This window comes from Neopsephotus bourkii, unplaced genomic scaffold (assembly GCF_033783945.1).
Source record: "Neopsephotus bourkii isolate Nb327-2 ecotype Australia unplaced genomic scaffold, CSIRO-AGI_Nbou_v1 NB_1493, whole genome shotgun sequence".
NCBI lineage: Eukaryota > Metazoa > Chordata > Aves > Psittaciformes > Psittacidae > Neopsephotus > Neopsephotus bourkii.
Genome location: NW_026901969.1, coordinates 5,551,628 through 5,563,661, shown reverse-complemented (window position 1 = coordinate 5,563,661; position 12,034 = coordinate 5,551,628). Strand labels below are relative to the sequence as shown.

Below are 12,034 nucleotides of genomic sequence, written 5' to 3'. Positions count from 1 at the left end.
TTCCTCAACTTCATGGAGTATTTGATGAGATCAAGAAGCTGGAACTTTGCTTGAAGCATCTGGAGCAATTTGTGGAGAATTATGATGTGTACAATATTCACTTTCAGTAATTAAAGACAATGTGAAGGTTTTTTCCAGAAGAAGGGTTATTTCTTGGTTCAAAATGAGCAAGAACTGTTCAGATTCAAAAGATGCAGGCTAGAATTAGAGGTGAGTTTTAGCTAGTGCTAATAATCTCATAGGCAAATGTGTTCATCAAATTAAAACACAGATCTTCTAAACAGGAAAGAATATTGGTAACATTACTGCAAAGAGCCTGGGCAAACTGAAAGAACATGAGATGATGTTTGTAACACAGTGGCTATAAATCTAACCAGGGGATGGTGGCTATTACTTGGTTGGGAGCATTTGTTCTAGCCCACGAGGAGAAGGGACATTCCTACTGCAGTACAGCTTCCCTACTGAGATTCAGCCTTGTGAATGACTGAAGTGATGGAATGATTATCAGAATTAGAAAGTTGATAAGCTGAATGTTACTCATGCTGTGTGAACTCAATGTTCTAAAAGCACTCAGTATAACCTTAATTCAGATTTCCTGTGCACATACATTTTTTGGTCAATCATAGTTTGGTCAACAGTATCTCCTAACCTCTAAATTCCTTATTTTATATAAAGTTTAGATTGAGGGTGTTCAGTTTAAAAGCAGTTATTTCACATTTTGTGTATTCCTTGTTATTTATCATGTGCATCCCCTTAATTTATTTATCATATGTTATTTGAACATTTTTCTAAAGAGAGGCTCTTTTAAGGTGCTTTTTAGCGTAGTGTCTGAATATCCACAGCAGAGATTGTGATTTCAAACTCATTTGTGTATGTATTGTGCCCATTTTACAGACAGAAAGAGGAGGTACAGCAATAGTAAGGCTGCTGGTTTTTGACATAAGTAACCTAACTTTTAAGATACCCCTGCAGCAAACTATAGATTCAAGGCATACATTTGTATCTGTTACATCTTTGCAAGTCAGATTCTAAAGAAAATTAGAAGCTCTGTATTGCTGTCTGGCTTATTAAAAATGTTGGTTAAAACAGTCAGCTAATAACCTGCAGGTTGTGGGGAGTCTGGTACACCAGGGGCTTCAATTGTGCATCGCACAGTCCCTTTCATTACAGAAGCCTTTCAAGTTCTTTGAAAAATGACAGAAGGCAGCTTGCTTTAATGCAAAATTCAGATTCACCCCTAGAGCTGACCTCTTACAAGCTATAAATTAATAAAGTGTTTCTAGAGAAAAAATAGTATGTGGTTGTGTTATCAAAAATATATTGTTACGTACATTTCTGATGAGAGCAAGGAGTGCTGGGATGTGCACATGCTCTCTGTTTGCTGATTTGAACCCAGAACTAGGCAATACCCGGCTGGCTGAGCTGAGCTGGTGGATACGGAAGAGCCTTTGCCCGTTAGCTGAAAAAATCTATCAAGCATATGCACACAGTGATTTTGAAGAGATTTATACAAGTCATCCATGATTCAGAGGATTTACCTTAGAAACAGCAAAATGCACATCCCTAATGTGAAGATTATGGCTTGCTGAGTTTCAAGGTTCTTCTCCAGTTCTTTTTAGGATCCAGGGGTTTCTCAAAGAAAAGCTTGCCCTACTTGCCAAACAAGGCATTTTTCTCTTATCCTCAGTCTCCCAGATAGCTGATCTGTATTTGCTGTCATTTTCTTTTAAATAAATTGACCTGAGGCTGACACCCAACAATAAAAAAAAGCAGATTTTTCTAAAGTTATAAGTAGCCAAAATTTAGTTTTTAAAAAGCAGAGTGGTGTCAGGCATTAATGCGCAGCAGTACTAACCTGACCTGTCATAAACTCTGTAGGAGGTACGATAAATGAAAGATAAAGTGAAAATGAGAGATGAATCTTAGCCAGTGTATTAAAAGCCTATATTAGGGCCCTTAGGTACAATTTGACAATGAATATTGTTTTGATGAGGGGTAGGAAGAACAAGAAAAACTACAGTGAAAAATTGCCATAGACTCCCACGAATGGGTTTTCAATCTCAAGGTGATGCACATTTAATTTTACAAGATCTGTTCATCATTCATTTGCTAGTTTAAAGGACAAATGAATATAAATTATTAATATTTTTTTCCAATTATAAATAAGGTATCTTTATTATCCAAAATGTATATTAGCTCATATGAGACTAGCTACACTATCTAGATACAAGGAAGAAGGGCTGAAAAAGTGGAAACAGTACTGAAAGATAGGAGAACAAGTTCAAACAACTCTGGACAATGCACTAAAATTGATCTTCATGCCAAAAGCTGGCTGATACAGTCCATTTTGTTGGAGTTTTCCGTTTTTACAATGTATTTTCAAAGGGTGATACAAAACATGGGTTCAAGTAGGACTCAGTTTCTTTAATAGTCCTTGGGAAATTGCCATACAGGAAAGAAAGAGGGTTTTGATAATGCTGGGTTTTTAAAGGCATACTGAGTATCAGCAGAAAGTTGGGGGTATGAAAGCCCCCAAATTTAGAAAACATCTTGAGTGTCTACCATTAAAAAAAAAAAAATCCAGATAAATATAGTGATGACTCTGAAAGGTCAGTAGTGGATGTGTCAAAATAATCTTATATATATCTTCCAAGACAGCTATGAGTGTTTCCAGAACCCACCTAATAATCCACTGGTGAGTGAGGTGTGATGTGTGTGAAACAACACAGAGAAGCCATACTAGAAAGGAAACATGATCATAGACATTTTTGCCTGAAAACTTCAGTTGTAGAACTATTTCAGAATTTAGAAAATGTGAATCTTCTTACAGAGAAAAATGAGCATGAAATGAAGTACCAGAAATTAAACCAGAATCAAATAACAAACGGAGGAACAGAATAAACCTAGAGCTTGGTTCCCAGGGTCTTAGGGTAGACTCAGACAACTGATGGTCATGTATTAAATGACATGAATGTCATACATAAAAAGTTCATGTTGCTTGTAAAAGAACCCAATACATCTCATTTTGTGTCTGGTATCTGGTTTATGGTTTTTGTTTTTTTGCTTTGTTGTTTTTTTGGGTTTTTTTTTGTTGTTGTTGTTGTTTTTTATTTTTTTTCTGAAGTATTTTTCAATAAATGCATATTATCTTTTCTGAAATTTAACCACATTTATTTACATTTTTATACATCTTTAAGGTTCTCAGTCTTAACACTGTTATACAAGGTATATTCTCATGTGGTACATAGCATTTCAATAATGACTTAGCATCAATGAAATGCCATATCACATTTGACAGTGAAAAATACAGGAAGTATAAATGACAAGTGCTTCAAAGGCAGTTCTTAGATGTCTGTGGGCAGCCTATAAGGTATGATATTATAATTGCTTAGACATTAAATTTTATTATTATATCACTCATGTATATAACCTGGAAGTGTAGCAGAAGACATATCTATTTGTGTCATTGTACTCAGTGGTGGAAAGTGCAGCACTGTAATAAACTCTTGTCCTCTGAAATGTGTTTATCTTTTCACTAAGCTGGCTTACTAATGTGATTTTCTACCTTTCACAAAATGAAGTTAATGCTTGCTGCAGTTGCTATGATACAAGTCTAGTGCACTGAAGTTTCTGGTGCATCAGCACACTTTTTGTGCCATGCAGCTCACTGTCACTGCCCTTATGACTTTCTAGAGCCTTCCCTGAATAAGTGGATAAATGAATTTAATCTCCCAAATCACCATGTGTAAAAGAAAGATTCAGATATATTTTCCTTGTTTGCTGTGAATGACCAGTAGCAACAGTATTGAGCTTTAACTTGGCTGTGAGATTGAATTTTAGAGGTTTTGTAAAAGGCAGCTCATGATGTAGGCTATAGAAAAACAAGGATATTAAGTACTCTCTCTTAAGTTTTGAACTTTACCAGCATGAATAAACATGTCACCTAGCTATGCCTCTCCAGAAGTTATGTGTCTAGAACAGGCTTTACCAACCCTTTCCTCTCTAGGAGAGGGAAAGACATAAAAGGCACCTTCAGTGGACAGTTCATCCCACAAATGTGAGATATTTTAAGCAAGGATGAATTGCCTCATAAAGGAGCCTGCTTCTTTGTGCTGGTTAGAGAGTACATCTAAATAGATAGCTTAAATGAGATGCCTAACTGTTATATAGCTAAAACTATAGGAGATGAATCTTAGTGCAGTGATAAGATGAAAGGTTTTCAAACTCTGTGGCATGGGAATAATCCAAAACAAGACTGAGGTGGAGATGCAGCAAAACTGGGAGTATATGGCAATAAACTAAGAGTCATAATGTAACACCATGGAATAGCAATTGCGTAGAGAAGGGTCTGAGAAACACAGATCAGATTCCCTTCCATGGAAAAGCAAGGCTTTTGTCAGAGTAGGTAAATGACATTTGTATAAAAGTAGCCTTTCTCTCATTTATATCCTCTGCCTTAATCTCCCAAAGCAAAAGAGTTGACATTCTGTGCTTCTTGACAGGTGCATATTGTGTTCTCTGTCAGCTCTAGTGACTGTATTGTCAGGGAATCGTATTTTGATGACCTTGCATGCACTAGACAAAGGCTGAAGACAAGAAAATAAAACTTACAGAAATACTGGCTTCCTGCTAACAGCTGATTAGGCTGCAGAAGAGATAGTCCTTTTATTTTTCTGTAGCCTGGAAATCCATCAGGTGTCTCCAAGCTATTAATAATGCTTTGGCTAGCAACACCAGATAGGTTTAATGGATTTCCCTGCCAGTGTACTGAATGTGATTGCAATGAAGCATGAAACAACCTGTTTTAGTAAGTTACACTTAGAGCTGATGTTAATTTTTTAAAAGGCACCTGGGTCTTTCATTAATTGAGCTAGCAACCACTTGACAATGAGTGAATAATTAATTAATAAGTCTGAAAACTAATATACATTGTACATTAGGAAATAGCACTGAAAATTTTCTGGTAAACCTCTTGAAGAAAAAATAATCGTGTCTATTGATGTTGAGATGCTTTCTGCCTATCAACACACAGTATGTAAAGTAGATGTGCTCCTTTCTCTGCAGCTGGGATGACAGCAGCTCAGTTAGTAGTGGCCTCAGTGACACTCTTGACAACCTCAGCACGGATGATTTGAATACCACCTCATCTGTCAGCTCTTATTCCAATATAACTGCCTCTTCAAGGAAAAACACTCATGCCCAGGTGAGTATTTTTTCATTGCCTTTTCTTGCAACACCCTGCAAGTATACAAGATAACAAAGAAAAACATACAGTATCAGTGCCTGTGAAACAAATGAAATACTAATATTGTAGAAACTCCTCTATCACACTTGTGCCTAGGAAGTCCATGGATCCTACTGACCCTGCCCTGACCTGTGGGCTGACATCTCAGATGCCCTGCTTGCAGGGCACATACCACTGCTGAAGGTTATGGCTGACAAGACCCTGTTCTGCCTGGCCAGGGCAGCCCCCACTGGTCCCAGCCTCAGGAAGCCACCAGCCCCTGCTGCACCCAATACAAAAAAAGCACAATATGACTGGATCCATGATGTGTTAATTTCTACTCACTTCATTCCATTTGGAGTATCTCAACAAACAGATAGCACAGTTTAATTAATATAGTTTTTGTATTTCATGAGCTGATGCATGTCAGGGAAAAAGGACATAAGCTATACTGTCCTTTCTCTGTTCTCTTCACCGGGAGAAAAGAGGCTGAAGGAAGGAGCCCACTGGTGGCAGAACTTCTCTCCAGTCAAGTCCAGGAATAAAAGTTATCCCTGGGGCACACAGGGGAACAATGTGTAAGTCAAAATAGGGTTCTGAGCAGCATACAGCCACAAGCTATTTACATAAATACGTATATACATGTGTGTGTGTATATATATATATATATACACACACATATTTATAAAGCCCTTGTGTCAGGTATCCCAGTATTTCTTCCCAGCTTCCCTTAAAATTGCAATTGATGAAAAACACAATAGAGAATGTTTATAGGACTTGAGTCCCCTCAAAAAACAAAGAGTTAGTCCCTATAGAGAAGTATTCTCTTTCATGTCATCTCCTGTTTACAAGCAGGGAACTTCAAAACTTAACACTTGGCATAGGGGAAGAGCTGTTGCCTCCAGTGATTTCATGTCAAGTATTCAGGACACAAAACTGACACTTCTAATTCCATTTAGACTCCTGCAGGCAGCCAGTGCCTGAAATTCGGAGATCTGTTTTGTAGATGTACACTGTGGCAGACTTTGTCAACAGGAGAAAAACATGTATTTGTCATTTCCCCTAGACAATAGGGAAATAGAGTTGCTGTGGGAATTAAGATTTTAATCTTCACCAGGGCAGGTTTCAGACCAACATCATACAACATCATGCAAAGTCACTCACACAGATGCAAGCACTCTTCAGTCCTTACCATTGCCTTTCCCACCTCATCAGGATCTCCCATGACTGCTAACAGGAGATCAGCTTCTTTCCTTTCACATCAATAGCGATAGCCTGCTTACTTGTTGCACTGCATCATCATCACCATGATCAGGAGATTTCAAACTGGCTATTTAACTCTTTGCAGGTCTTTTCATTTGAGTGATCTCATGTTCTAGTGTCTTAACCAGATATTATTTGCAAATTGTTCAGTGATAGACAGAGATGCAGCACATGTTCAAATGTTGCTTTTCTGCCAGTTGCTTTATGTTATGAAGGCTAAGAAGAGACTTATATCAGGTCTGCCTTTTCCAGGCAGATTAATCAGAACACACTGTACTTCATGCTAGCCTGCAATCTCGGTCAGAAGCTGAGATGAGCAGAATATGTAAGTATTTTGCCAGCTGTTTTCCAGGTGTAAGACATACTTATGTAACTCAGAGATCCCTTTTGCAGGCTTTTTAAGTGATTGGAACAGTGGAAGCCGGCTATAGCCTAAGGCAGAAATTGCATATTTTGTTGTCGTCTTCTTATTAAAAGAGGATTAACATTGCTTTTTGGATCCCATAATGGTGAAGAGAGGCTTTTAGAAAGTAGTATACTTGTCATTTCTTGGAAATGGTGCAGTTTACTTTAAAAATGTATAGCTATGTGTTTATAACTATTCATTTATGAGTAAAGTTCTGGGAACATTACACATGCTGTTACAACATCACTAAAAACACTCTTTTGAAGGACCCTGCAATATTTGTCTAGATGTAGATGTAGGCTCTTTTCTCATCAGTCCTTACCCAAAATCTGTGCTAATGTCTTCAAAGCACATGTGAGATTACAGAAGTGCAGACAGCTTTTGCATTTTGTATGTCTCAAAACAAATATGTAAGCAGCAACTGATTATTCTTTTGGTCATCTAATCTATATTAATCCTACGTATGACAGCAGTGCTCAGGAAACAACCAGAGAGCTCTGTGGAAAAGGAGTTGTTACAACCCAGAATAATAAACAGCCCTTCCCTGAATGTGATCCAGTTTGCAGGCCTGCTTAGTTTGGCTGTATGGGGATAAGGCTATGGGGATACCTGGGAGCAGCACCACTTTTCTTGCTGTTAATGAGGGATGGAGGTAAGAAGGACTGGTTAGATGATAATGTGCAAATAAGGCTTGAGTCTGAGGTCAGAAGGCTGCAGGAAAACACAGGAGGAAGGTTTACAACAGCCTGTCACCACAAAGAATGAATGTCTTGTCAAACACAGAGGGTAGGGTCAGTCTCCAACATTTCTATTTAAGCCACTTTCACAGCTTCTGCATTGTCTGCCTTGTTGGGCTGCTTCTTGCAATACATCCTTATTATCCTTATCACACCCCAGGGAAAGAAGATACCACAGGGGTGTTAGGTCCTCACTGGGTCATCTTCCACATGGGTATGAGTTTCAAAGTAAGCGTGACCCCGCTGCTAACCTTCACCCCGCTAGTGGGTAGTGCTTGCGTAAGTCTCTCTTCTGGGTACTCTGCTAGCTGATATAGCTAGAGTGAGTTTCCTGTTGGAAACAATTCACTGCAATGGAAACAACCCAGTAGAAATGGTACTGACAAGCTGTAGTACTGATGGTACTGATCAGTACTGTAGTACTGATAATTTTGCTGAAGGCATTTTCCTTCTTACTGGGTGGTACAACATACTGCTGCTGGAACAATACTCCTAATTTGGTCAGTGGAAGGCTTAGGTAGGAAAAGGCAAGAAACGAGACTGAGGTGATTTTAATAGTATATTTAGTAACTCCCTCATTCAAGTTTTTAGTAAAACCTCTCAGTGCAGTGATTTGTTTCTGAAATTAGGAAGGAGCTGAGGAACAACAGGGTATCACCGCTGGTGATCAGAGTAAATTAGCCTTCACTTTGTTATGGTTTATCTATGCAGAAACAAGTTGAAATACTTTGAAAATAAAAGAAAAAGGAAAACTGTCTTTCACAAATGGGAATGGCTTTAAAGTTTCAATGGCACTTGCTACAAATACAATGTGCTTGTTTTATTCCACGCCTGTGATTTGACAAAACAGCATATACTGAAGATGTTAAGATTGACCATTTCTTGTGCAAATATCTTGTAGCTGAAGACAGACTCAGAGAAGCGCTCAGTTACAGACAGTGAAACTTGGGGCAGCACTGAAGAGCTGAAGAAGCCTGAGGAAGACTTTGACAGCAGTGTAGACAGCAGTGGCAAGTGGAAAGGCCTTCCCTCAGGGCTGTCTGAAGAGTCAGAGAAGGGGGGCCAGAAAGCATCTTTCTCTGTTTCACAGACCGGATCCTGGAGGAGAGGCATGACTGCACAAGTAGGAACAACTCAGTCGAGGCAAAAAGCAGGAACAAGTGCGCTCAAGACTCCAGGTAGGAAACTTCTGTAGTTCAGATTACAGCATTGAAAATTAAGGCTTTATACTTAGAATTTATCTATAAGCAGTCAAGAATCTTTAGTGGGCTAAAAATGGCTGTTATAAATGTGTGACAGATATGAGGAACAGTAAGCATATTGTTAGTTCTTTTCATACATGGCTGCAAGCCAAGATTGTGATAATATACTAACTTGTTCATCTCTACAACTGTTAGTCTGCTACACTGCATACTAATATTTTATTAATCATACATTAATATATCCATAACAAAAACTATGTTTGCATTTTATTTTACTATCATTTGACTATGTCAACTTGTATTAAGGAAATGAGTATTTTTGGACTCATCTGTGCCTTATCGTTGTCCTTTAGAAAACCTGTACCTTTGACAATCGAACATATGCACAGAAATGGGCAAAGATTAGAAACTGAGATAAAAAGACTTAACACTCAAGGGAGGGGACTCAAAATCAGTGTTTCTGAACTAAAGCTGAATTGTCACATTTCAGATACTGAACATATTCTGTAGTTCACTGTTAAGAGTCAAAAACTTGTAAAAAGAATCTTTTTACACTCTTTCTTCAGTGCTAGATGATTTCCTCCTTAATTTTAAAAGGCCTCTTAGAAACAGTAACCACTTCTGCAATGTAGTTTTGAAGTAAAAATCCATAGTTGGTGGAAGATATCATTATAAAGACCATGTAGTCCATCATTTTACTAGGGAAATATTAATTCTTTGTAGGACATTTTCTACACCTTTGTCATGTCCTGACAAAATCCTGCGTGAGCATGCTTTAACCACCAGTTATGAAGGCAACTAACAAAGATCTTCTCTGAATAAATTCAAATCCTTTGTGAGACTCTTTTTTTCTATGCAATATTTTGCTAAACACTGGTAAGCCTCTGGTCTAAAAGATCCCTGAGGAGCTTTGCCCCAGACAGTGGTCAAATGAATGCAGAAATCATAGAATCATAAAACCATATGATAGTAAAAGGTGTACTGCTTGCCAAACTAAGTTTCCCAGATCTGTTTTGCTGAAGATGAGCAGGCAGCCACTGTGCAACAAAGAACTGGGACCCTATTTCTTTTTTTTTTAATGATATACTACTAGTCTGCATTTGCTGCATAGGAGTCTGATCTGTACCTTGGTGTGTGCGTGTAGCATAAAATGTGCACTGGATAAAAACATGGGTGGATTTAGTTCTGAATTATAGGAGTTGCTTTTCCCTACAGTTTAGTTCCTTCAGAGAAATTTGGCCACCCACCTCCAAAACTTTCATAATCTCTTGAAGAGTGAATTAAAAACTTTGTTATTTGTTCATTATTAGGAGCATACAAAAGATGCTTAAAGAGAGATTAGAGTAAAAGAGAAATGGCTTTTTTTGTCTGTTTGTAAAATAAGTATTTTCTTTTAAGATAGAATATCTTATTAAACTTCTCTGTACTTAACAATAATATTTATGTGAAAATATATGGTATATAGACGTGTCAGTGCAGTACTAAAGGCAGCCTCTCAGAAAACCAAAAATCTTAAGAAGATATGAAGGATATGACAAAGACTAACTCATGTAACTGGTATAGTTATAGATCAAGATATATACATACAATGATAATATAATCTCTCCCTGATATTTTTGTGTAACTAAAACAAGAACAAGTTTAGTTTTAAGCTAAAAAAAATATCAGTGAAAACTAAAGAACTTAGTAAGTACCACTAATCTCTACATGCATAATTGATGTCATACCTCTGGAAATGTTAATTACATGTCATGTTGTATTTTCAAATATTATTTCTTACACATAGAAATATTATTAACAGGAAAAAAAAAGTGCCAAATAAAATTCCTCAGAGTTCATTCAGGATAATTTTCTTCACCTGTGTTCTCTAGCTATATGTGAAGTTGGAAGTTCCTGGGAGAATTTTAGGCTCTTAACACCTAATGTTTACACCTAATGTGTCATACCTGCTGCTGACTGCTGATGAGGGACTAAAGACCAAATTAGTCTGTTTTCTTACGGTAGTTTTCTATTTGTGCATTTTTTCATTTTTGAAATTGTAGCCATATAGTATGGGTATTGAGACATTCCAGCTTAAACACAAGTGACCTTTTCAAATATACTTTAATTTAGGAAAAACAGATGATGCAAAAGCTTCAGAAAAAGTGAAACCCCCCCTGAAAGGAACCTCCATTCAGCGTTCCCCATCAGATGCAGGAAAAAGTAGTGGTGATGAAGGAAAAAAGCCTCCCTCTGGCATTGGCAGATCAACTGCTACAGGGTCCTTTGGATTCAAGAAGTCCGGAATGGGATCTTCTACAATAATTACCACAAGTGGAGCAACCATAACAAGTGGGTCAGCAACTCTAGGGAAAATGCCCAAATCTGCAGCCATCGGCGGGAAGTCAAACGCAGGGCGGAAAACAAGCTTAGATGGTTGCCAGAACCAGGATGATGGTGTCCTGCACATGAACTCCAAGACAACTCTGCAGTATCGAAGCTTGCCTCGCCCATCAAAATCCAGTGCCAGTGGAATCCCCGGCAGGGGTGGCCACCGCTCCAGCACCAGCAGCATTGACTCCAATGTCAGCAGCAAGTCTGCAGGTGCTGCTGCCAGCAAACTACGAGAGCCAAGCAAGATTGGGTCTGGGAGATCCAGCCCTGTCACCATCAACCAGACAGACAAGGAAAAAGAGAAAGTTGCCGTGTCCGATTCCGAGAGCGTCTCGCTGTCCAGTTCCCCGAAATCCAGCCCAACTTCAGCGAGTGCCTCTGGCACATCAGGACTTAGGCAGCCGGGATCAAAATACCCAGATATCGCCTCCCCCACCTTTCGAAGGTTAGTGCTTTTGTATGAATTCCTGAAGTTGCAGTATATAAAGCAGGGACTTTCAGTGTCTTGAAGTACTGGACAAAAAGCCAGGGCATATATTGCCACAAACAGAGAACCAAGTACAAAAAAAATAGAAGGGTAATATTTTTTTCACCCAAAATGATTATTTCTCTAAGACTTTCCTAGACCTAAAATGTGTGTTCTTTGAGCTTTGAACATTTTAGGTGCATTCCCATAACAATGGCTTGAAGGCTAGAAGTTGGACTTGATGTCATATGGGTGTCTTCTAACTTAACATACTGTATGATTCTAAGTTCAGGCACATGACATGTGAGGAAGGACACTGTGTTCAGCTGCATTCTCTTACTGGAACAGGCAATGCCATAGCCT

General features: G+C 38.4%; 1 protein-coding gene across 11 annotated transcripts in view; it reads left to right on the top strand.

Moving 5' to 3' along the window:
* NAV3 (neuron navigator 3) overlaps positions 1-12,034 on the top strand; it is a 547,859-nt gene that overhangs the window by 475,903 nt on the left and 59,922 nt on the right. For all 11 annotated transcript variants that reach the window (XM_061369391.1, XM_061369392.1, XM_061369388.1 and 8 more), the window contains 3 exons: positions 5,065-5,203; positions 8,532-8,808; positions 10,945-11,650. In XM_061369391.1, the coding sequence (XP_061225375.1) occupies positions 5,065-5,203; positions 8,532-8,808; positions 10,945-11,650 (1,122 nt within the window). The remainder of the gene's footprint in view (positions 1-5,064; positions 5,204-8,531; positions 8,809-10,944; positions 11,651-12,034) is intronic.